The sequence below is a fragment of the Bubalus bubalis genome, chromosome 11 (assembly GCF_019923935.1).
Source record: "Bubalus bubalis isolate 160015118507 breed Murrah chromosome 11, NDDB_SH_1, whole genome shotgun sequence".
Classification (NCBI taxonomy): Eukaryota; Metazoa; Chordata; class Mammalia; order Artiodactyla; family Bovidae; genus Bubalus; species Bubalus bubalis.
In genome coordinates, this window is record NC_059167.1 from 65,224,748 (window position 1) to 65,251,493 (window position 26,746).

Below are 26,746 nucleotides of genomic sequence, written 5' to 3' on the forward strand. Positions count from 1 at the left end.
AGTTTTATGGGAAAATGAAAACACAATGGTTAGGCCTTAGACAATGTAATGAACTCACAGGAGCAGTAATGTAATGTGACTGAATTCTCTTTTGCTTATGAAGGAAATGGGAAGACATGATGACCTTTGGTCCTTGTTCTACATGTTGGTGGAATTTGTGGTTGGTCAGCTCCCTTGGAGAAAAATAAAGGACAAGGTAATTTTGAAAATGGAAGCATCAGTTTTGGTAGTGGAAGGAGTACAAATTTCTCCTGGGTAGGCATTTTTTGTTGAAATTATACTTATGTATAAGAATTAACATTTTCCAACCCTTTCACTATATTCTAATATGTAGATTTTTCTTTCTGTGAGCTGATATTATAACTTTTTCTATGAAAATGCTAATTTAAGTACAACTGTCATTTCTGATTAAATTTCGAGCTCTCTTAGCTTTATTTTCACTAGTTCTCTTTTTTCTTTTTTAAAGTCAATTAGGTCTTTTAAGTGAAGTAAGTCAGAAAAAGACACATAACCATATGATATCACTTATAGTGTGGAATCTAAAATATGACACAAATGAATATCTACAAAACAGAAAAAACACTGATGGTTGCCAAGAAAAGAAATGTCAGTAGCCTTTTAATTTTTAATTGTCACATTATATTGTTCGATTTTATATCCCCTTGAGACTGTTACTGAGAGGCTCTTAATGTGTAGCTTCCAAGAGAAATTGACTTTGGTTCCTTTTCTCTTTATTTCCCAGGAACAAGTGGGCTCTATTAAGGAGAGGTATGACCACAGGCTTATGTTGAAACATCTCCCTCCAGAATTCAGCATCTTTCTGGAGCACATTTCCTCGTTGGATTATTTTACAAAACCAGACTACCAGGTAATCATCTTTGTGAGTTCTGTGGATTAATTCTTCTTTCTCTTTTAGTATTTATTCTTACCAAGCATTGTACCATTGAGGGTGTTGTAAATGAGTTAGGTGGTTCCTAGAATAATACTTTTTTAAAAATAGTACTGTTTTAATACATCATGAGAAATGTGGTTAAATTAACTGATGATGACATTATCCATGTCTGCACATGTTTGTGTTTTCTCCCTTCTGGATGAACATATGTCATTAAGAGTTTTAGATTTGTTTATCATGTAGCATTCTAACTGCTCCTGCTGTGATTCTTTTGGTAGTTTTGAATTGCTGATAGTTCAGATTATGTAAATCCTATATCTAATTTGTTGACCAGAAGGAAATGTCCAGATCAGGAATATATCTGTTAAGGGCTTGAGGGTTATATATCATGTGTTAACATGCTATGGGAGAGTAGTCAGTAAAGATTACTGGCTCCATTTTGTCTGTGGTCAGTGAAACATTTCCTAAGAGCATCAGTTAGTGAGGCCTATTAGGGGTGACTAGGCTTACCATAAATTGCATATCAAACCCCAACCAGCTAAATTTCAGAAGATTCTGTTGCTCTCAAGGGAAACTTGGTCAGAGCTTAATGCAAGATAATCACTACTACTGAAAACATAAATTCAAGGCACACATTGATGAATAATAATATCAGTGTATAAGTTTTATCTACAAAGGACAACACATGGGCTTTACTGCCTGTTAATGAAAGTTTTAAAAAGTTATTTATTTTTGGCTGTGCTGAGTCTTTGTTGCTGCATGGGCTTTCTCTTATTGTAGTGAGCAGGGGCTACTCTCTAGTTGCTGTGCACAGGCTTCTCATTGCAGTGGTTTCTCTTGTTGCAGAGCAGAGGCTCTAGGGCTCACGAGCTTCAGTAGTTGCAGCACACGGGCTCAAAAGTTTCAGTTCACAGGCTCTAGATCACAGGCTTAATAGTGGTGGCGTATGGGCTTCGTTGCCCTGCAGCATGAGGTATCTTCCCCGACCAGGGATTGAACCCATGTCTCCTGCATCAGCAGGTGGATTCTTTACTGCTGAGATACCAGGGAAGCCCTAGTGGAAGTTTCATATTCTAAAGTGTTGTCAGTGTCAAAGACTAAAAGACTGTCTACTGCACAGTGAACTTATTTGCATATAATAAATATTTCTTTGTGAAAAATGCAGTTTTTGTATAATATATAAATAGAATATAAAGCAGAGAGGCAACATACAGTCTTGAGTCCTTAGAGATCTTAAGTAGGTGAGCCTGTGTTGTTCTTTTCTATGTGGCTATTTGGGTTATAACATATAGGCTAACAAATGGCAAAACTACATTGTATATGAGTCACTTTGGAATATGTTCTCATATTTATATTTTATATATGGATTTTTAAAATGTGTAGCGTTCACATTATTTGCAATGAAATAATGAAGTTTTACTTGTAAGACTAGAATCAGGAGGAGCTGGGAATTGTTCCAACTTTCTCATCTTGGGTGGTAATAATTTTTTTATTGACAAAGTTTGATGTATTAGTTCCACAGCAAAAAAAGTTTTTAATTACATTCTCTGCTTAGTTATGCCTACATTCCAAAGAAGACTATAATGTTCACCAGCTAAAGTTTGAAACTTAGACCTACAATTTAAATTTACAAAATATTGTTCTCTGGTTTTTCATTTGGACATTCTTTTAGAGGCTTCTCTGTTATTCTGTCACCTGATAACAATAGAAAGTATAGTAATTTCCCTATTTTAGAAAAGAGAGAGCAGGCATAACATTTTCATAACATTTTCTGATTCTTCTTTGCTCTTTGATCTTCCGTAAGCAGTGAGTAGGAGCAGAGGGCAGGTAGATGGGAGAAGGATAATTGGGAAAAAGGTGTTGGTGACTAAAAGATGTTCTGATGACTAGTAGCAGTGTGATACCAGGTCCAGAAAGATCTGACCTTTGCACTTTCTGATTCCTGCTTTCCTCACAATGCCCTGCTGCAGTCTGCATTTTCAGAAAAATTACTCTACTTTGAATGTTCTTGTGAATTACTGGTGTCTAATGGTTAATATTATAATTTGGAATTCATTCCTGAATTTGAGTTTAATTACTGTTCTTTCAAAATTTTAAATTCCTTACTGAACAACCAGTGTAGTTAAAAACAGCAACAAACCTTCTCCAGCAGCAATCCAAAACCATGCCAGTACTTAGTGTGACTGCTTCCCTAGCTATATCAGAGGTCAGATAAACAATATGTCTCCAACTTTATATGTTCTGAGACAGGACCAAAGGGAATATATTTCATAATCAAGGTATTAAATGATGTTGTTTTCCAAAGCCACTTTTACTGTGAATGTCTGTGGTTTGTGAATTCTTAAAAATCATGGTTTCTTGCCAGAGAACATTATTATCTTAACAAGTTGCATATTGTCGGCACCCTACCAGTAACCGCTAGTGCTTGCCCTTGTAGCACATGCAGACCAAGAGGATTGATGCTGTCTACTGGGAATCTCATGCACGTCTCAGTTTGAATAAAGGCTGACATTCGCTTTTGGAAAGCACTATGGTGTTTGGGGGAATTACATCCAAATTTATACTTAGTACGTCCCTACTGGCTTTTAAATCCTGGAGGTACAGCTGTGTCTTACTTTGTTTTTATTATCCCATACTCTCCTGACACTGTGCCTGGCACCTAAATTTTCAACAAATGCTAAGAAAATTGAATCGTACTTTGCCTAATAATCTCCTGCTCAAGAAATGTAAGAAAAATCAGCTCTCATGAATACATAAATCCTGTTTTCTGTCTGTTAAACTGAAGGTGAAGATGTTAAAATTGTAGTTAAATTAAAGTAAATGTATCTTACTATGAGTATGGTCAACCCTTGATATCTGCAGGGGATTGGTTCCAGGCCCCCGGGGATTACTGGTCCTCAACTCCCTCATATAAAACAGCATAATACTTGTATATAACTTTCGCACATCCTGTCATATACTTTAACTCATCTCGAGATTGCTTGTAAAACCTCAGTTCAGTTCAGTTCAGTTGCTCAGTCATGTCCGACTCTTTGCGACCCCATGAATCGCAGCATGCCAGGCCTCCCTGTCCATCACCAACTCCCAGAGTTCACGCAAACTCATGTCCATCGAGTCGGTGATGCCATCCAGCCATCTCATTCTCTTTCGCCCCCTTCTCCTCCTGCCCCCAGTCCCTCCCAGCATCAGAGTCTTTTCCAATGAGTCAACTCTTCGCATGAGGTGGCCAAAATATTGGAGTTTCAGCTTCAGCATCAGTCCTTCCAGTGAACACCCAGGACTGATCTCCTTCACAATGGACGGGTTGGATCTCCTTGCAATCCAAGGGACTCTCAAGAGTCTTCTCCAACACCACAGTTCAAAAGCATCAATTCTTTGACACTCAGCTTTCTTCACAGTCCAACTCTCAAATCCATACATGACCACTGGAAAAACCATAGCCTTGACTAGACGGACCTTTGTTGGCAAAGTAATATCTCTGCTATTTAATGTTACCTAGGGTGGTCATAACTTTCCTTCCAAGGAGTAAGCGTCATTTAATTTCATGACTGCAATCACCATCTGCAGTGATCTTAGAGCCCCAAAAAATAAAGTCTACCACTGTTTCCACTGTTTCCCCATCTATTTCCCATGAAGTGATGGGACTGGATGCCATGATCTTAGTTTTCTGAATGTTGAGCTTTAAGCCAACTTTTTCACTCTCCTCTTTCACTTTCATCAAGAGGCTTTTGAGTTCCTCTTCACTTTCTGCCATAAGGGTGGTATCATCTGCATATCTGAGGTTATTGGTATTTCTCCCGGCAATCTTGATTCCAGCTTGTGCTTCTTCTAGTCCAGCGTTTCTCATGATGTACTCTGCATATAAGTTAAATAAGCAGGGTGACAATATACAGTCTTGACGTACTCCTTTTCCTATTTGGAACCAGTCTGTTGTTCCATGTCCAGTTCTAACAGTTGCTTCCTGACCTGCATATAGGTTTCTCAAGAGGCAGGTCAGGTGGTCTGGTATTCCCATCTCTTTCAGAATTTTCCACAGTTTATTGTGATCTACACAGTCAGAGGCTTTGGCATAGTCAATAAAGCAGAAATAGATGTTTTTCTGGAACTCTCTTGCTTTTTCGATGATCCAGCAGATGTTGGCAATTTGATCTCTGGTTCCCCTGCCTTTTCTAAAACCAGCTTGAACATCTGGAAGTTCATGGTTCACGTATTGCTGAAGCCTGGCTTGGAGAATTTTGAGCATTCCTTACTAGCATGTGAGATGAGTGCAATTGTGCGGTAGTTTGAGCATTCTTTGGCATTGCCTTTCTTTGGGATTGGAATGAAAACTGACCTTTCCCAGTCCTGTGGCCACTGCTGAGTTTTCCAAATTTGCTGGCATATTGAGTGCAGCACTTTCACAGCATCATCTTTCAGGATTTGAAATAGCTCTACTGGAATTCCATCTCCTCCACTAGCTTTGTTAGTAGTGATGCTATCTAAGGCCCACTTGACTTCCGATTCCAGGATGTCTGGTTCTAGGTGAGTGATCACACCATCGTGATTATCTGAGTCGTGAAGATCTTTTTTGTACAGTTCTTCTGTGTATTCTTGCCACCTCTTCTTAATATCTTCTGCTTCTGTTAGGTCCATACCATTTCTGTCCTTTATCAAGCCCACCTTTTCATGAAATGTTCCCTTGGTATCTCTCATTTTCTTGAGGAGATCTCCAGTCTTTCCCATTCTGTTGTTTTCCTCTATTTCTTTGCATTGATCGCTGAGGAAGGCTTTCTTATCTCTCCTTGCTATTCTTTGGAAGTCTGCATTCATATGCTGTATCTTTGCTTTTCTCCTTTGCTTTTCGCTTCTCTTCTTTTCACAGCTATTTTTAAGGCCTCCCCAGACAGCCACTTTCCTTTTTTGCATTTCTTTTCCATGGGAATGGTCTTGATCCCTATCTCCTGTACAATGTCATGAACCTCAGTCCATAGTTCATCAGGCACTCTATCTATCAGATCTAGGCCCTTAAATCTATTTCTTGCTTCCAGTGTATAATCATAAGGAATTGATTTAGGTCATACCTGAATGGTCTAGTGGTTTTCCCTACTTTCTTCAATTTCAGTCTGAATTTGGCAATAAGGAGTTCATGATCTGAGCCACAGTCAGTTCCCAGTCTTGTTTTTGCTGACTGTATAGAGCTTCTCCATATTTGGCTGCAAAGAATATAATCAGTCTGATTTTGGTGTTGACCATCTCGTGATGTCCATGTGTAGAGTCTTCTCTTGTGTTGTTGGAAGAGGGTGTTTGCTATGACCAGTGTGTTCTCTTGGCAAAACACTATTAGTCTTTGCCCTGCTTCATTCCGTATTCCAAGGCCAAATTTGCCTGTTAACCCTAGGTGTTTCTTGACTTCCTACTTTGGCATTCCAGTCACCTATAATGAAAAGGACATCTTTTTTGGGTGTTAGTTCTAAAAGGTCTTGTAAGTCTTCATAGAACCGTTCAACTTCAGCTTCTTCAGCATTACTGGTTGGGGCATAGGCTTGGATTACTGTTATAATGAATGGTTTACCTTGGAAATGAACAGAGATCATTCTGTTGTTTTTGAGATTGCATCCAAGTACTGCATTTCGGACTCTTGTTGACCATGATGGCTAATCCATTTCTTCTAAGGGATTCTTGCCCACAGTAGTAGATATAATGGTCATCTGAGTTAAATTCACCCATTCCAGTGCAATATAAATGCTTGAAACTAGTTGCTGGTAAATTTAAGTTTTGCTTTTGGGAACTTTCTGGATTTTTTTTAATATTTTTAATTTGGTTGGTTAAATCCTCAGATACAGAACCTGTGGATTGTTTTTATTAGCTTTCGAAAGTATAGCAACTATAAGAGACAAGTGCTAGGCCAAGAATCTCCTCTGGTGATAAAATTGTATAGAACCATAAAATCACACAGTTCAGTTCAGTCGCTCAGTTGTGTCTGACTCTTTTCGACCCCATGAACCACAGCATGACGGGCCTCCCTGTCCATCACCAACTCCCGGAGTTCACCCAAACCCATGTCCATTGAGTGGGTAATGCCATTCAACCATCTCCTCCTCTGTCATCCCCTTCTCCTCCTGCCCTCAATCTTTCCCAGCGTCAGGGTCTTTTCAAATGAGTCAGCTCTTCACGTAAGTACAGCTAAAACTGGTGACATTTGATAAACTCTCTGGATTGTAACAATGTTATTCTCCTGTTTTAGACATTGTACTCTAGTTATTTAAGATATCACCATTACGGCAAACTAGGTAAAGCGAACTTCTTTGTACTGTTTTTATGATTTCCTATGAATTTATATTTCAAATTTTAAGTTTTTTTAAAAAGTGCTGGGTGAACTTTTTCAGAAATGTAGATAGTGATAAAAATATTCAGTCTTGCTGTTGCCATCTTATGATTTAAATAAATCCTTTTAAAGTGTTTTGAGAAAGAGAGCTATTTCTGAGGGTTGCCTTGGGCAGTTTTATCTATCTTGAATTCCTCCACATCAATGAGCAAATTGAGAAGACTAATGAAACCCATAAATATACACATCATTGGTGAGCCTGAAAGTAAAATGTGTAGATGAGCCATTTCATACACTGCCAGAGGATTGCTAACATCAAAAGACATGAGCGAGGAAGCCATCCAGGTGTCCTTAATCTTGATATACCTTCCAGGTTTAGGAACAGGACTATTTATACAGTGCTTCCATCAAAATTCAGCAGGCTTGCCTCTTGCTTTGGGGGACTTAGAGGTGTTTTAGGCTCCCCTGACTCTAATAACAACAGAGTTCAATTTTTAGAAGGTACAGATGGGCTGCTTTTGAAGCAAACAAGAGGCTGGTCTAGAGAGTAACAAGGGGGACCGTCCCATAAAATAAGGTGTTGGAAGGTTTCTCTCTCGTTCTCTCTTAGGCTGCCCACGTAAGCTGAGCCCTAAAAAATGGGACTATAATGGCCACGTGGAGAGCAAAAACAGGAGGAAGAAGGTTATAAGCAAGAGGAGAAACATGTGCATATAGAGTGTGGTAAATGAGGGGAGAGAGTAGTTTGAGATGAGGTTGCAAAGGAGGGCAGAAGCCAGGTGATACAGGGCCTTGCCAGTCTTGTTGGGCATTTCATTTTATGCTGGTGCAACAGGAAGCCCTGCAAGTCTAACAAACAGGAACATGGTGATCCAGTTTGTGTTTGAAGAGGATTGCTTTTGTAGTTGTGTGCGTTCAAATGAGGCAGCGAGTTAGAGACTACATAGGAAGGTATTGAGAGAGACTGAGCTGTACCTTGGAAAGAAATATTTTAAAAATCAGTGTTTTAACACCACAGGTTTTTTTTTTTTTTTTCTTTGCTCACAAAACAGTGTCGTTAAGTTGGGCCTCTCTCTTGGGCAACTCTAGTGGTACCTTGAACAACCAGGCTCCACCCATATTTTAACTCTGCTATCTTTAATCCATGGCCTTTACAGTCATCAGGAAAGGGAAGAGCAAGTATAGATAATGGTTTGGGGGTTTAAGAACAGACCTGGAAGTGATCTGAGCACTTTGGCTGGTACTCTGTTACCAGAACTACATCACATTGGCTCAGTTCTAATTGCAAGAGGTGGCGCCTTCCTGGGCAGGAGGCAAGGGAACCATAATGGTCTTGACTTGGGTATAAGCAGTGGAGATAGAAGTGGATAAATTCTTGCTTTCCGTCTTCTAATTATCTCCTTCATTCTCAGTTGTACTTAATGTGTATCAGCTTTATTGGACTCCTCAGTGCAGTCAGATGGGACTCCTGGCCCTTCTTCCAGCTTGTCCTGCCTGGAATGCCTGTGTTTTATAATGCTGCTTGCTTGTCTTATGAAGTTGAAGGCCCGACTCAGATGCAACAGTCTCCTCTGATTGCTTTCAGACAGGAACGATTTCTTATGCTAAACTCTGAGAACAGTACTTTGTTGTGTCACCTTTCTAGATAAACTCCATTAGAGCCAGGACCTTGCACATTTAGTTCAGTTTTCTCAAGAAATTAGCACAGTGACAGTCATTTAATGAAAGTTTGCCAAATTGAACAAACTCTGCTTAATCTGATTATTGCTTCTGTTAAATGCAGACACTCTGGAGACAAGACTGCTTTGTTCATTCTTGCATTCCTAGCACCCAGCATCTTAGGCATTCAGCGTATGTCTGAGCCAATGAATGGGTATTTGATATAACTATAGAATACAATACAGTCACAGAATACCCATATTTACTAGACTCACTTAAATTCAGCTGCACATTCAGGAGATGCAGCAGTTTTATGGTGTCTGTGATTCTGCCTGTGCTTTGGCTCAGCCAGCCATGCCCTGTCCTGAGGGTGAGGGTGCAGAGCCCTTGTGAATCTGCTGTTGCCTCATGCTGTCACTCATTAACAGCAATCAGGCTGTACTGAGTGTGATTCTTATGTTTAAAAGAAAAGTAGTTTGGGGGTACAGTATAGCCCCTAAATGTAGGTAGCTTCATTCACATTCATCTGAAGAAATAGAAGTCTCTCCCAATGCTGAGGGAAGAACGAGCTATTTTGCATCTAGTACAACTACTGTCCTGTACTTTGTGGGCATCTTAAGAAGCTTTCAAGGATAATTTCAATTTTATACTGTTTTTGCCTTGCCTGTTGTATGGTCACACCACTTAACATGGCTCTTCTCTTGCTCTCTGCACATCCCCTGTTCAACCAGTTCTTGCTTCCCACCTATACCCTTCTCACAGGAACATCCTTGCCCCCTGCCCCAGCTAGTGATTGTTCTAGTCCTTAGCCAAGAATGATTCTGCTTCCTTGTTTATTAAAGAGAGCCATCAGCCCTTGTGATGGTTGTAAATCTGAGGGCTCTGAGGGATTTGCCCCAGTTGCTGGTTTCCCTGGTAACTGCTGAGCCAATCTGATGTCAGTTTCCCCTGCAAGTGGTAGCCTCCTTCATCCCCTAGGAGTGACGATTGCTGCCATGGTCTGCCTGCTGTCTGCCAGGCACTGCGAGGTGTTGCTCCAGGACCATTTTGCTGCAGATGTGTAAGATATCCTATCCAGTAAACCACTGATATCTCTGTCACTGTCTCTTGGCTCTTTCTTCAGTCTTGAGGCATGGCAATTACAGGGTTTGCAGGTTTGCAGAGTACAGCCCAACACCTGCTGACCAGCTGTAACTCTTATGTGGTAGAAATGACACTGAGTTTAAAAGATCTGTTTCAGCTGGAGCTTTGCTACACGCCATTTGTATGGCTTTCCTAAGCCTGTTTTCTTTTTCGCCTGTGAAATGGTGAAAATACCTACCCCACAGTGTTGTTAGGATATAAATGAGATAATTGTGAGACTGTTTTATGAATTGTAAAGCATCATGTTAACCTGAAGAGGTTTTACATGTCCCCCAGGGACACTGCATTTGCTTACAATTATCTTACTTTTCATTCTTGTATTCTACTCAGCATTACTTCTATGTTATTAATATTAATAAGAGAACTTCTTATGCTGCTTTGTCCTGTTAAGGCAAAAAGGAAATGTTGTTTATCTTTTTCACTGGGCATTTTAGGAGACATCTTAAAGCTTAGACATTGCCAGTCTACCTCGTGGGCTGATGAGCACCTGAAAAATGACCTTGGTAACAGGCAGCACAGTGGCTGAGGCTGCCTCATGCCGCCTCAGCTGCCCTGGGGCAGCCAACCGGGGGCACTCCTGAGTTGTTCTAGTATCTTATAAGTGGTGAAAACAGCCTAAAACTCTGCAGCTTCTTCAACTCATTCTCTTTATTTGATCTCTCTTCTTTTTTCGGTTCTTTTCTCCAAAGGATGCAGTTTGTTTTGTTTTGTTTTGTTTTTCCTCTACCAATGCTGCTAAAAAATTCCTGGAAGAGAGAAATGTAGACCCTTTCTTTTCCTCTATTGCATCTACTTATCACTGAAGTGAGGCAGTTTCTTTTGCTATAATCTATCTTTGAAACAGCCAAGACTGCATTGCCATTGTGCTCTACTGGTTAAGTGCTTTATTGATCCATTAATTTACCATTTATTAACTGATTATTCAGCAATCAGACTTCTCAGTCCCCAATATCACATTGCAAATAGTTCTTGTTTTTACAGTAATTGGACTTTATCTGCATTTTCTTTGAAAGGGCAAACTGGGGTTTCATGTGGAGGTAAATATGAAAAGCTGCCGATTCATTTGTGCTAAGGATAAGGAGAGGGGACATAATGCTCCCTCAGGCACTCTGTCTTTGTCAGATGACTGATCACCATGAAGAATAAGGTATTCCATGTGGCAGGAGCTGCACCATGCATTTTTGTGGACTACACCTGCTTATGTATACAATTAACTTATTTTAGATAATGCATTTCTGTTCAATTTTTTCTTGTTATTGAAAGCAATACATGTCATAAAAGAAGTTTGGAAATTACAGAAAGGTAGAAAATCAAAATTAATCAGAATCTAATTGCTCAGACGTAGTACTTGATTTTTATGTACTTTGTGTCTTGAATAATTTGCTTTAGAAAAAACATTTTATTGTATATCCCATTAGAATTAGGATTAAGAGAAACAACTACCTCTTATTTGTAAGTGAACCTGGATAGACAGTTGACCCAAATAATCAACAACGGTAACCACATAAAAAATAACACTGCACTGTTGTCTGTCTAGACCTTGCTCAGGCCCTCCCTCGTCTTTTCTCCACACCCCCAACCCCAGTCTCCTTCCCCCAACCTCCCTCCTGTCCCTACTTCCATTCAAGGAAGATTCAGCTTCCTAGTGATGTTAATGCTTCTAGAGTTTCTCACACTGTTTCACCGATTTCTCCTATTGCAGCAAAGTATGAGCATGTTCTCAAGAGGTCTGGGACCAGTCTTAAAATGTCAGCCATGAGTCCACAACTTCTCTGCATTCTGATTTATCCTAAAGGTTCCTATGAATTTTGCTTTCTAACTTCCTTGTGTTCATTGTATTATAAAATATATTAAGTGTCTTACCTCTGAATAAAATTCTCTAGGAAACTGTGCCACATTTATCAAATGACTTTTAAACTCTCTGGTATATGGCTGCATCCCCTGAGGGTACACATTACCCTAATTTGAGAAACCTGGACTCTGTAGATAAGTTTGTATTTTCTAAGAATATATTATTAAATAAAAGAAGTAAAGGAGTCAGATGTATACTGCTGCTGCTGCTGCTAAGTCGCTTCAGTCGTGTCCGACTCTGTGCGACCCCATAGACGGCAGCCCACCAGGCTCCCCTCTCCCTGGGATTCTCCAGGCAAGAGTACTGGGGTGGGGTGCCATTGCCTTCTCCAGGCAGATGTATACAAGACTCCAGTAATTCTCAATGGAGAGATACAGATCATGCCTTCCTAGAGGGAAGTGTCAGAATCATCTGGAAGGTTTCTTCAGATTTTGCTCTGCTTCCTTTTCAGTTTGAGAAAAAGGAAACAGGAAAAAGAAACAGGAGCACAATGAGCTCCTGTTCTGATTGGAAAAGTCCTTGACCTGTCCTGTTTATCCCATCCCAATCTGTTGAAGTTTAGGATTTGGAGCAACCATAGTCCTGAATTAGAAAATTATTCTGCTGCATTTGAAATGTATCTGCAGAGCTCTAATCATCTGACCATTTGTTCTCAGTAGGGTGCCTTCAGTGCTTCAGCGCTTTTAGCTCTCCTCCTATTTCCTTTGTTCTGTGCCCTGCATCCTTCCTGCAGGTTTCCAGTATCATCATCGTAGTAACGAGCTATTTCTTACTTGAGGCCCAATGGCATAAATGCTACATTTCTAAAACATTCAATACTATAATAAATGTAAGGAATTCCATGATAAAAGGACATCTGGCAATAAAAACTGTTTAGAGCCGTTCCTGTCACCACCCAGTACCAGCACAACACTGAGCAGTAGCAGTCTGAGTACTCACGCAGCAAGGCAGATGCTGACCCCACGACCAGAACTCCACTTTTCAGGAAAGAAGCGTCTCACTCTGTGGGACCTATGAGTATCTCAGGGTCCAGAGTCAGGAAAGGGGTCCAAAGTCTGCCTCTTCCGTTCTTATATGTGTAGGGTTTCAGTCCATTTCCCTTTCATCCTTTGTTTTCTGAAGCCTCTACCTCTGACAATTTGCGAAAAGTCTGAGCTGTAACACAGATAGTTTATGCCAAGAAAAACAGGGCCAAAGTAAAAATTCCCAGGTTTTATAACTAGGCCTTTCCCAATTCATTTTAACTTTTAGTTTTCTTTTCTACATTTATTATTTTTTTCTTTGAGACTTAGACAAAAAGATCATGTGAATCTGATAGTAAATATTATTACAAATAAAAGTTCATTCTTTAACAGTTTTTAGATACTATTTAAGGGATATTCACCCACAATTCCAACATGGTTTTTTCCCTCCATACCACCAAGCGATTCTCTGACACCAGCTGAGTTCCTAAAATTCAACTCAGTTCTGACACCATCTACCCACAGATAAGTAGTATCAATTTCCACAGGTTAATGACTTATTTCCAGGAGACTGCCCTCCACTTCAGAGGCTAATTGCAAGTCCTAGCTGTCATGTCTATTTCTGACTGAATGGCTGTAAGTTATGAGGGTCCCATGATTCCCTCCTTGAGTTTGATTAACTTGCTGGAGTGGCTCCCAGGTTGTGGGAAACCAGTTTTCCACTAGATTACCATTTCATTACAAAGGATATAACTTAAGCAGCCAGATAGAAGAACTGCATATAACAAGGTATGAGGAGAGGGTGTGGAGCTTTCCTGCCCTCTCTAAGGCACCATTCTCTGAGCACCTCCACATACTAACCAACCCAGAAGGTCTCTGAACCCTATACTTTGGGTTTTTATGGAGGTTTCATTACATAGGTATGATTTATTAAATCATTGACCACTGGTCATTTAAAAAAATTTTTTGTTTTTGTTTTTTAACTTTTTAGTTTATTTTGGAGTGTAGTTTGATCAACAGTGTGTCGTACAGCAGTGATTCAGTAATACATGTACATGTAGCTATTCTTTTTGAAATTCTTTCTCCCTTTAGATTGTTATATACTGTTGAGCAGAGTTCCCTGACCCTTGGTAATTTATTCAACCTTCAGCCGCCTTCCTTCCCCTGGAGGACACAAGTGTGGGACTGAAAGTTCCAACCCTCTAATCATATGGTTGGTTCCTCTGAAGAGCGGCCTCCATCCTTTGGTGCTTTCCAAAAGTCACCTTAGTAACATAAACCCAGTTATGGTAGAAAGGAGCTTGTTATGAATAAGAAGACACCCATTTCCCCTTTATGGCTCTGAAGTGATTTCAGGAACTGAGGACTAGAGATCAAATACTATAACAAAAAGTGCTCCCATTGCTCTTATCTCTCAGAAAATTTCAAGAGTTTGGGGAGCTGTGAGTCAGGAACTGTGGACAAAGACCAAATATATATGAGAAATATATTTTGGGTCTTTTAAATGACCAGATATATATTTCATATAAATCACAATATGACACTCTTTGATAGAAGGCATTATATTCGATACAGTGATGAACAAGATGAGCCATGTACCAGCCTCTTGGAGCCTACAGTCTGGGTGAAATCAATTAAATAATCAGAAATAACTGTTAAGTTTATAATTGATAGCATTTGACTATCTCCTTGTTGAGGTGGTTTCTTCACTTGGTCAACCCCACATACCCATTTCTTGCCTCACTGGCCACTCCTTGGTTTCATTTGCTGAGTCCACCTCATCTTTCCATCTAAATGTTGCAATGCCCTTGGCCTTAGCCCTTGAAGCCTACTCTACTTAGATCATATCATCTAGTCTATGGTTTTAAATAATACCTAGTAATATCAATACACTGATGACTCTCAAATTTGTATCTGTATTCCCTATTCCTCTCTAAACTCCATAAAACTTTAAACATCCCAATCCTCAGATTCACTACTTTCCATCTCATTAAATGGTACCACCATGTATCCGGGAGCTCAGGTCAGAAATACAAATTTTTCTTTATTCTTTCTTTACTTTTACAGCTTTCATCTACTCTGTCAGTAAGTTCTGTTGGCTCTACAAACTATGTCCTAATCCTACCACTTCTTATCACCTCCACTGTTCCCACTCAGGTTCAGTGACAGGAGCCTCCTAACTGGTCATCTGATCCTGGCACCCTCATCCCCCTCCTTATTTATGGCATCTGTTCTCCACTTCTTAGAGCAATATTTTTGAAGCCTGAAACAGACCCTTGTAAAAATCCTCCAGTGAAGAAGTACTGATTTCAGGTCTGGGGCAGGAAAAGTGCAAGGTGAATCTATGAGGGTAGGATACTAACAGTGAGAGAAATGATGAGAGTTTAATCCAGTTTTAACTATAAAATTTAAAGTGTTGCATACTGTCAAACAGTAAAGGAAGATCTTTATGAAATTTTTCTCGATATTACACCAGACTTTTGGAATTTAAAGACATAAAGTCAAAGAATGTGTAATATAAAGCAATAGCAGATTTCCTTTTTGATAGTTTGTGTGCACATACACATAGTTTAAGAATTTTTCAAACCAGCAAAAACATTCTAAGAAAGCACAATGAAGTTTTATATACCTCTTAACCTAGATATACCAACTGTTAACCTTGGTCACTTAAGTTGAAGCATATAAAAATGTTCCAAAAAAAAAATTGATCATTTAGATGATTGAAACTGAATGCACACATACACATATAATACATATTTCCTTTTGCCAAATCATCACAAAGTAGTGTGATGCTTCATTATTTATCTTCCTACATAAAATACATATCCTACGTAACTAAAAATCTGTATCTCAACTGAGAAAAATCAATGCTAATTGAACATCATCATCCTTATGTAGTCCTTATTCAAATTCCCCTATTTGTATCATCAGGCTTTTTTAAAACGTGATACTACCCAACTAATTTAAGAGTCTGCGGTGCTTTCTCTTATAGAATAAAGTGACTGTGTTTACTGTTGGCTTACTCCAGTTTTTTCCTTTTGTGATTTAGCTGCTTACATCCGTATTTGACAACAGCATCAAGGCATTTGGAGTAACTGAAAGTGATCCTTTTGACTGGGAGAAGACTGGAACTGATGGCTCCCTCACCACAACCACTACTTCCGCCACTCCTCAGCTGCACACCCGTTTGACCCCTGCAGCCATTGGGTATGTCCCGAACAGTGTTCAGCAGTGTCTTTTTTCTAGATGCATTCTCGTAGCAGAAATGTCTTTTATTTCATCCAGGTTGCCTCAGATAACCAAATGCGAAGACACAGGGATGCCTTTGGGTTTCCTGGAATTAACATTGCTCTTATACATGACTTTGTTCACCTTTACTTTTCTTAGAAAGTACTTACAGGTTATACCGTGAAATGGCCGCTTAGAACTGGTGTTGCTTGTTAATGTCAGATGTACAGAAGGTTTTCTTCCAAATGCAAAGGGGCATTTGCTGCATTTACTACTAAAGAATATATGAGATCCTGGAAACAACAGCCACAATTATTTCTAACTATCTTCTGCTTAAGTTTAGTGGGAACAAAACATGTAGCTATTCTTCTTATGAAAGTGATTAATTTTCAGAGTGTATTAGAAAGAGGTTAGTATTATTTTTGTTATTTAATGTCTTTTTCTCTACATATGCATTCATACAGTTGCTTTTGTTATTTTTTATTTGGAGGAAGTTGTCCTTTTTCTGACCTCCCCCTTTTTTTTTAAAACCTGTTCTCTAATTGCTTTAAACCGATTTAAAAGAAGGAGCAAATAGGGAAAAACCATACAGTGACCTAATTGGGATTCTCTATCACTAATCCATTGCTTTCCTTTTATATTGAGATGAGATACTAGAGCGTATTGACTCAGAAAAGCTTACATGGACCCATAGAACTGGAGATGATATCCCTAATTAGTCTGTGTGTTAGTTGCTCAATCATGTCCAACGCTTTGTGACCCCTTGGACTGTAGCCGCCAGGCTCTTCTGTTCATGGAATTTCTCCAGGCAAGAATACTAGAGTGGGTTGCCATGCCCTCCTCCAGGGGATCCTCCTGACCCAGGAATTGAACCCCGGTCTCCTGCATTGCAGGCAAATTCTTTACCGTCTGAGCCACCAGGGAAGCCCAGTTAGTTAGTCTAAGAGTTCTTAAATGTGAGACCCTGACTAGCTACAATAGAACCACCATAGATGTTTGTTTAAAAATACCTATTTGTAGGACTCAGAGCAGACCTACTAAATCAGAACATCTAGGCATGTGGAACAGAAGTTCATACACATCAGATGTTTCTCATGCTTATCTGGTTTTGGAATCCATCATCCTGTTCCAGCCACTTTACTTTACAAGTGAGAAACTAAATAGCAAAAGATTAAATAAGAAAATGGGACTAAGAGCATTTAAAAGGTAAATGTCCAAAGGTGGCCATTAAAACAAAAACGCAAAGCTTCTAAAATATATATTTTTTAAAGTACAAAGAGTGCCTATCTTATAGAGAATATAGCAAAGTACACATAATTATAAAATACTATAACAGGATTAAGACCAAACTTAGCAGTCATCGAGATAAATATGCATGGGCACATCTATTAAAAGATTTTTAGTTCCGTTTACATTGCTACATACAAGAGATACACTAAGAAAAACACATTTCAGAAAGGGATAGACAAAAATAAATCAGGAAAATGGAAATAGAAAGTAGCAATCCTGATATCAAACAATGTAGCATTCAAGTAAAAAAAAAAACACACACAAAACATTAAACATTACAGAGATGGAGGGGTACTTTTAATGCTAAGTGTCACAATTCACAAATGGGACATAGTATTTATTAATATTTAGTCGCCAGCATCATAGCAGTAATCTTTAGAAAGCCACAAATACCAGAGATTCAAAGATACAAAGAAACACACCAGTAACTGGAGATTGTAATACAGTTCAATCTGTGTTCACAATTGAGTTCAAGATTGAATTCAGCTGAATGAAGAATAAGAAATAGAAGACGACAACACAACTTAGGCATATTTTTCAACTCCTATACCCTGATGATAGAGATAGCACCATCCACTCAAGTGCCCCTGGTATATTCATAAAAATTGATCAGTTATCAGGTCACCAAACAGAGGTAGTTCCACAAAGCAGAAATGTTACCTTATCTGATCACACTGTAATAGAAACAGATATTCAGTTCCGTTCAGTTCAGTCGCTCAGTCGTGTCTGACTCTTCTCAACCCCATGAATCACAGCACGTCAGGCCTCCCTGTCCTTCACCAACTCCTGGAGTTCACTCAGACTCACGTCCATCGAGTCAGTGATGCCATCCAGCCATCTCATCCTCTGTCGTCCTCTTCTCCTCCTGCCCCCAATCCCTCCCAGCATCAGAGTCTTTTCCAATGAGTCAACTCTTCGCATGAGGTGGCCAAAGTCCTGGAGTTTCAGCTTCAGCATCATTCCCTCCAAAGGAATCCCAGGGCTGATCTCCTTCAGAATGGACTGGTTGGATCTCCTTGCAGTCCAAGGGATTCTCAAGAGTCTTCTCCAACACCACAGTTCAAAAGCATCAATTCTTCGGTGCTCAGCCTTCTTCACAGTCCAACTCTCACATCCATACATGACCACTGGAAAAACCATAGCCTTGACTAGACGGACCTTTGTTGGCAAAGTAATGTCTCTGCTTTTGAATATGCTGTCTAGGTTGGTCATAACTTTGCTTCCAAGGAGTAAGTGTCTTTTAATTTCATGGCTGCAGTCACCATCTGCAGTGATTTTGGAGCCCAAAAAAATAAAGTCTGACACTGTTTCCAATGTTTCCCCATCTATTTCCCATGAAGTGATGGGACCAGATGCCATGATCTTCGTTTTCTGAAAGTTGAGCTTTAAGCCAACTTTTTCACTCTCCACTTTCACTTTCATCAAGAGGCTTTTGAGTTCCTCTTCACTTTCTGCCATAAGGGTGGTGTCATCTGCATATCTGAGGTTATTGATATTTCTCCCGGCAATCTTGATTCCAGCTTGTGTTTCTTCTAGTCCAGCGTTTCTCATGATGTACTCTGCATATAAGTTAAATAAGCAGGGTGACAATATACAGCCTTGACGTACTCCTTTTCCTATTTGGAACCAGTCTGTTGTTCCATGTCCAGTTCTAACTCTTGCTTCCTGACCTGCATACAGATTTCTCAAGAGGCAGATCAGGTGGTCTGGTATTCCCATCTCTCAGAATTTTCCACAGTTTATTGTGATCCACACAGTCAAAGGCTTTGGCATAGTCAATAAAGCAGAAATAGATGTTTTTCTGGAACTCGCTTGCTTTTTCGATGATCCAGCAGATGTTGGCAATTTGATCTCTGGTTCCTCTGCCTTTTCTAAAACCAGCTTGAACATCAGGAAGTTCACGATTCACATATTGCTGAAGCCTGGCTTGGAGAATTTTGAGCATTACTTTACTAGCATGTGAGATGAGTGCAATTGTGCGGTAGTTTGAGCATTCTTTGGCATTGTCTTTCTTTGGGATTGGAATGAAAACTGACCTTTCCCAGTCCTGTGGCCACTGCTGAGTTTTCCAAATTTTCTGGCATATTGAGTGCAGCACCTTCACAGCATCATCTTTCAGGATTTGGAATAGCTCAACTGGAATTCCATCACCCCCACTAGCTTTGTTTGTAGTGATGCTTTCTAAGGCCCACTTGACTTCACATTCCAAGATGTCTGGCTCTAAGTGAGTGATCACACCATCGTGATTATCTGGATCGTGAAGAGCTTTTTTGTACAGTTTTTCTGTGTATTCTTGCTACCTCTTCTTAATATCTTCTGCTTCTGTTAGGTCCATACCATTTCTGTCCTTTATCGAGCCCATCTATTATTTACTAACAAAAAAGTGTCAAAGGCTCTTCAACCTGGAAACGTAAAAACCTTCTATCAAACTACTCTAGGGTAAAAGGGGAAATGGAAACTGAAATTATAGGAAAAACATTGATAACTAAAACAGTACATATCAGAATCTGTGGGATACATTTAAAGCCAAAATAAGGGGAAACTTGATAGCATTGAATAAGGAGATACGTAATGTCAAGATGTCTTATTACTGATGATATTAATGTTGGTAATCTGGTTAAGGTGGTGTTAGGTTTTTTTACCATAAAGTTGCTGTTTTTCCCTTTGTGTTTTACTACTCAGTAATACTTTGTGTTTTACTACTCAGGATACTTTGAGGCTGTTTGAATATACTTATTTTTCATCATACATTTGTCTACTCGTTTTAGTATCCATCTTGCCTGCAAAGTATTAGACCCATAAGCCTACTATTTACTATCTGGCTCTTTGAAAAAAAGTTCACTGACCTCTGAGTTTTCTCTCGTTGCAAATGATATGGTCGAATACCTGGAAAACCCTAGAGAATCAGTGTTAAAGAGAAAAAACGATAATTTGTGTCCCACAACTCTTAGCTCTTCGTAGAGGGTGAAAGTGTAGAAGGTAAGAGGATGCTTTAGATCAGGGGTCAGCAAGCCTTAGCTGGTAACTAAGGGCCAGGTGAATATCCGTGGGCTCTGCTGTCTGTCACCACCAGCACTGCCCCTGTAGTGCTAAAGTAGTACAGCCAGTGTGTAAACAAATGAGCATGCCCATGTGCCACACATAGTATTACACAAGTAGATGAACAGATTTGGCTCATAGGCCCTAATTTGCCGACTCCTACCTTATATTATGGGAAAGGGCATGAAAAGGATGTTCAGTCTCATTACTTGTCTTGACATCTGTCCAGTTCTTCCGTATATCTTCTTAATGTTTACCCCTAGTCTGCTTCTATAATTTATACCTTGCCTGCAAACACAGGCCGTGTGCTCCCGTCACATATCTTCCTTATTCTCACAGCGCGACGTATGTATAACACTTGGGCCTTTAGAGTGGTTCACTGAGAAGACATCCATTTTCCCACTCATAATAATTGTGTGCGTCAATATAATCTGCTGAAGGCATTTTTTTTCTACTTTTAGACATTGCAGATCCCTCTTAAGAAAAGGTTTTGCTGTGTGCTAAATCTTACGTTCAGTCAGCAATATTAAAAAAACAAATAAACTATAGTCTATAAAGTAGAACATACTAGTTACAGAACATCAGAGCCAGCAGGCATCTGATCACTTAGTGAGTTATAACTGAGAACTAGAAAAGCCCTTCATAGGCCAGAAGTCTTGGGGAGTGATGACCAACTATGTAAATTGGACATGAAATTACTTTGAAAGAACATATGGACAAATGCCAATTAATATTTTCTAGTTTGTTCCTGGTCAGTTCATACAGAACCATATGAACTGTATAGTTAGAAAATTTCTTGTTTCCCCTCGAAGGCAAGAATCATAACACAATATTTTTCTGTTTATAGTTTTTGTTATTCTCTAAGAAAAATAGGTTAAGAATAGAATATATTAAAATTCACAGAGTCAATAGAAAATAAATGCTTTTAAAGTGATTGCTAACTATTGTATCAGAATTTGTGTTTTTAAATCAGCTTGAAAGTTCTGTTGATCAAAATGCTGTTTATTTCGTAGAATTGGCATGCCCTAAGTTTCTGAGGTTTTTGTTTTCTTCTACTATCTTAATTATGTATAGACTTCATCATTTAAATCTAGAAACAAAAGGTAGGATAGTCCCATAGTAATTTTTGATTCTGGTGTTTTTAAACTTCTGCCCTTTTTTCTTTCTTTTTTTCATTTATCACTTTCAGAATTGCCAACGCCACTCCCATCCCAGGAGACATGCTTCGAGAAAATACAGATGAGGTGTTTCCAGACGAGCAGCTTAGTGATGGAGAGAATGGCGTCCCTGTTGGTGTGTCACCAGATAAAGTGCCCGGGTCTCTGGGACACCCTCGTCCCCAGGAGAAGGATGTCTGGGAAGAGATGGATACCAACAGGAATAAGATAAAGCTTGGGATTTGTAAGGTGCATATTTCTTGCATAGGAAATGATATGTATCTCTGTCTCATTTTTCTCCTATTGGTTTAGCAGAGTATCATGATTCTCAATTTTGAATAAGTAGAACACTCTGTTGGTAGTTATTTATATATTAATGATTGCAGTATTTTTTGGTTAATTTTGCCCATAGCATTCAGGTGTGGACATTAAAAAATCTTCATCTTATATTTTGTGGAAGATGAAGGTAGTTTTAAAAAATAACCAGAGGCGGAGTCTAAAAGAAGATACATCTGTAGAACAGAATTTAATGGTCTTTCCAAATAAAACGGCAAGACTCTGGCCCTCTACCATAGTGGAGACTAATGGAGGTCTAAGTGTTCATTCTGAAAACTGTCTCAAATGGAGGAGACGAAATGAGGATTGGAAGTGGAAAGCATCAAATTGGTCATGAACTGGCAAAGTGCATTTTGAATAAGTAACATGATTTTTTCTTCATTAGAACTGGAAGCAGGTGAACTTCCCTGGTAGCTCAGACAGTAAAGCATCTGCCTACAATGCGGGAGACCTGGGTTTGATCCCTGGGTCAGGAAGATCCACTGGAGAAGGAAATGGCAACCCACTCCAGCATTCATGCCTGGAAAACCCCATGGACTGAGAAGCCCATGGTAGGCTACAGTCCATGGGGTCACAAAGAGTCAGACACGACTGAGCGACTTCACTTTAACTTTTTCACTTTCCACTTGTAAGTATGGGGAGAGATACAGATTTCTGCATTAAATGATTTTTAGTATACTATCTTGGGGTAGATTGTCTTTAAATTTCTCTTGAGTTTTACTGTTTCTGGTCATTTCTATTTTCATGGACAATAAGATGAAGATAAATGGGATGGAGGAACAGTGAATTACAAATAAGTTAGTTTTTGGTACGTCCTCTTTTTATGATTTCGTTGGGAAGGAGGTTAACATTTATAGGTATAAAATGAGACTCCTGGCTGATATCTGTTAACAAGATTGATAGAAAGTTGGCTAGTCATTCTTTGTGAATGGGAAATATAGACTAAAAAGAATCTTAGTGATCACTTCTAAGGAGCTTGGCCTATCTTTGGACAATACATACTGTATTTTCAAACTATATAATTTTTAACAGTTAACAGAATATGAGAGTTATTTGCAGAAACATTCTCTGCGTTGATGTGATGTGCTCCCCTGTGTGTCTGGCTATTGGTTAGAACTTTCTGGACTAGTGAAAGTGAAAGTTAAGTCACTCAGTCGTGTCCAACTCTTTGCGACCCTGTGGACTGTATGTAGCCCATCAGGCTCCTCCATCCATGGGATTTTCCAGGCAAGAATACTGGAGTGGGGTGCCATTTCCTTCTCCATTCTGGACTAGTAGTAATCAGGAAAAAGTAGTGAAAAGTAGTCAGGAAGTTGGTGTCAGATTTTTGTAGTGTCACCTCTGTCTGTCTTTATAGTACCAGAAGCAAGCTCCTCTTTTTCTTTTTGTCTGTTTGGCTTGTGGAAATTTTAGTTGCCCAATCTTGGATTGAACCTGGACCCAAGGCATTGAAAGCTCTGAGTCCTAGCCACAGGACCACCAGGGAATTCCTGGGAGCAAACTGTTCTTTTTTCTTTTTCTTTTTTTAACTCATGTTTTTTTTTTTGTTTTTTTTGTTTTAATTTTTTGAAAATTGATATATAATTGATTTATAATGTGTTAATTTCTGCTGTACAGAAAAGTGATTCATGCATATATATATATATATATATATATATTATTTTTAAAATATCCTTCACCATTATGGTTTATGATAGGATACTGAATATAGTTCTCTGTGCTGTGCGGTAGGGCCTTGTTGTTTATCCATTCCATACATAATAGTTTGCATCTACTAAGCCCAGCTTACCACTCCACCTCTTCCCCCACCCCCTCTCTCTGGCAACCATGAGTCTGTTCTCCATGTGAGTCTTTCTGTTTCATAGATAAGTTTATGTGGGTCATATTTTAGATTTCACATAAAAGTGATATACAGCATCTGTCTCTATCTGACTTGCTTCACTTAATATAATAATCTTTAGGTCCATCCATGTTGCTACAAATGACATTATTTCACCAAAATATAAAACACTAAAATACTGAATCTGAGAATAAATTTAGAAAACTTATTTAGTAAAGGGTTAATAGTCTAATAATAATGAATTAAACTGGCCAAAATACCCTAATCTTCTGAAAAATACATCTCAAACACTTGTTTATATTGAAAGACTTCAATGATTCCTACCATGTATAGTGACTAGAATGTTTTTCATGGTTTTCTTTAATGTTTTGCCTAGGCTGCTACTGAAGAGGAAAACAGCCATGGTCAAGCAAATGGTATTCTGAATGCTCCAAGCCTTGGTTCCCCAATTCGTGTCCGCTCAGAGATTACTCAGCCAGACAGAGATGTTCCATTGGTGCGAAAGTTACGTTCTATCCACAGCTTTGAGCTGGAGAAACGCCTGGCGTTGGAACCAAAGCCAGATACTGACAAGTTTCTTGAGACCTGGTATAAAATGGTTTTTCTTTTTTCAAAGCAACTAAAATACTATTGTTATTATTAATTTCTATTATGTAAAATTTTTCAAATAAGGAGTTCTTGCATTTTTGTAATGCTGATTTGATAAAGGTGCCATCGTCATCCATGTTTTTTAGTTAACATTCTCATTCTTAATGTGACTTTCTTTCTAATATTGTTCCCAGTCCTGTAACATAGAGCCTTTGGCCATGGGAGCGGGTAACTTCCTAAGACTAGGTAGGAATTAAATGAACATTTTGAAGTGGCTTTGTTTGGAAGGTGATCTCTCTTATTGGAATGGAGGAGTGTAAGTTAGAGAGGGCCTAGGAAAGATGGCAATAGGCAAGAAGGTGGAAGAGTACATGAAACAGGGGAAAAATCAATATATATACAAGTGATAGGCAGTTCAATTCAATGAAAGCCTTCTATGAATAAATGCTATAGGAAAAAGAGAAAGAGATGTGATTGTTTATCGTTCTACCTAGACAAAAGGAAAGACGGAACTTCGGAGGTATATACATAGGTAACCACTGTTTGTAGTTCATGGTTATAAGGCCCATTATCTCCATTTGTGATTAAAAAAAAAACTGAAACAAAACTTTGAAAAGAACTTCAGATATATTTTTGAGTTATAGAAGGCTTTAATAATAGTAACATCCTTCAATATATCCCTGGTGACTACTATCAGTAATGAAATATGAGGTTAGAAGTACCATGTATTTGACTAACATAGTAGTTATGGTGTCTGAAGACAGTTCAGCCACTTGGGGACTAGTCTAGTCTGGCTTCCATCTAAGCAGTACTTCATAACTGTGTATTCTTCACGTGGTACTCATTCATTCTCACAGCTATGTGATGTAAGCTTGTGTCTACAGTGATGCAATCAAAAGGATGTGCTGAGGCAGTGTTTAAACATTTTCAGTTGTTCATGAGATTGGGAATAAAAATAAAAGTGTAATAGGGATAAAACCTTAGTTTGGGAAAGAATTAGTCTGACAAAAGAATGAAACTAAAAGAGGGTCCATGCTGAGGGAAGAGCTGAAAGACAAGACAGAGTTGAGAATAGAAGTACTCTGAGAAAATAAACTCAAGCCAAAACCTGGAATGAGTTGGGAACAGTGGAAGGAAGTGAAGCACCTGATTACAAAGGAGAGGAACAGGGTATTGCTTCAGCTGCTTCCCTGCAGGTAAGAGCAGTTCTCAGAAGCCAGTGCAGCCAAATACCACCCGTCTCATTATTGCCTAGCCCTGTCTTTGGAGGAGTTTATATAAACGAATATATATTTATATACCTCTCTGAAGACAAAACAAGTTCAGAAGGTATTTGCCTGGTGCATATTGGCGTCCTCATTTCCTTTTTTTAGGGCCTCTGCTGAGGCAAAAGCCCCTGGTAAGTTTTCCCTCAGTCCCTCAGAGCAGAGAGAAGAGGGCATTGTGATTGCCTTGGCCAAGCAAAGATGAAATGGATCACACAAGTCACCCTAGTTAACCTGGTTAAGACTCTCCTGCCTGGCAACAGGAGAGTCATCTTCCTCCCATGGGCTCTATCTTCCAAAACAGGATTATGACAGGTGGGGAAGAGCATTATTAGCTTGTGAAATGTTCCTAATGCTTTATCCATATTGTTTTCTTTCATCTATTGGTAAATATTAGTTCTGTATAGAGCATATAGGTTATATAGTAAGTATTTTCCCTAGGACAAGTAAATAACTTGTACTCATTTTCTTAAGCTTGGAGAAAATGCAGAAAGATCCCAGTGCAGGAAAAGAATCTACTCTCCCTGCTCTGCTTCATAAGCCTTGTGTTCCAGCTGTGTCCCGTGCAGACCACATCTGGCACTATGATGAAGAATATCTTCCAGACGCTTCCAAGCCTGCCTCGGTCAACACTCCTGAGCAGGCAGACGGTGGTGGCAGCAATGGATTTGTAGCCGTTAACTTGAGCTCCTGCAAGCAGGAGGTTGATTCCAAAGAATGGGTGATTGTGGACAAGGAACAGGACCTTCAGGACTTTAGGACAAATGAGGCTTTAGGCCCTAAAACAACTGGAAGCCCTTCTGATGAGGAGCCCGAAGTCCTCCAAGTCTTAGAGGAGTCGCCTCAAGATGAAAAGCTCCAACTGGGTCCTTGGGCAGAAAATGATCATTTAAAGAAGGAAACCTCAGGTGTGGTCTTTGTGCTTTCTGGGGAGTGCCCTGCCACTGCTGCTTCAGAGCAATATATAGATAGGCTAGAATTCCAGGCTGGAGCTGCTAGTCAGTTTATCACAGTGACACCCACAAGTCCAATGGAGGCGCAAGCGGAAGGACCCCTTACAGCGGTAAGTTATTTGCTCCTGTCATTTTTCTGTCATCCACTCAAGGTGCTATTAAAACAGGATATATCAACTAAGATTTCTCAGTGGAGGCCTAAGTTTGGCACATGGGTATAAGGGAATGGGGCTTCCCT

At 39.3% G+C, this 26,746-nt stretch overlaps 1 protein-coding gene across 14 annotated transcripts in view; it reads left to right on the forward strand.

The window, feature by feature from the left end:
- The window catches only part of TTBK2 (tau tubulin kinase 2), a 145,376-nt gene that overhangs the window by 99,777 nt on the left and 18,853 nt on the right, over positions 1–26,746 (forward strand). For all 14 annotated transcript variants that reach the window (XM_044925158.2, XM_044925155.2, XM_044925154.2 and 11 more), the window contains 6 exons: positions 104–196; positions 743–868; positions 15,862–16,019; positions 21,559–21,775; positions 24,079–24,290; positions 26,030–26,618. In XM_044925158.2, coding sequence (XP_044781093.1) covers positions 104–196; positions 743–868; positions 15,862–16,019; positions 21,559–21,775; positions 24,079–24,290; positions 26,030–26,618 — 1,395 coding nt within the window. The remainder of the gene's footprint in view (positions 1–103; positions 197–742; positions 869–15,861; positions 16,020–21,558; positions 21,776–24,078; positions 24,291–26,029; positions 26,619–26,746) is intronic.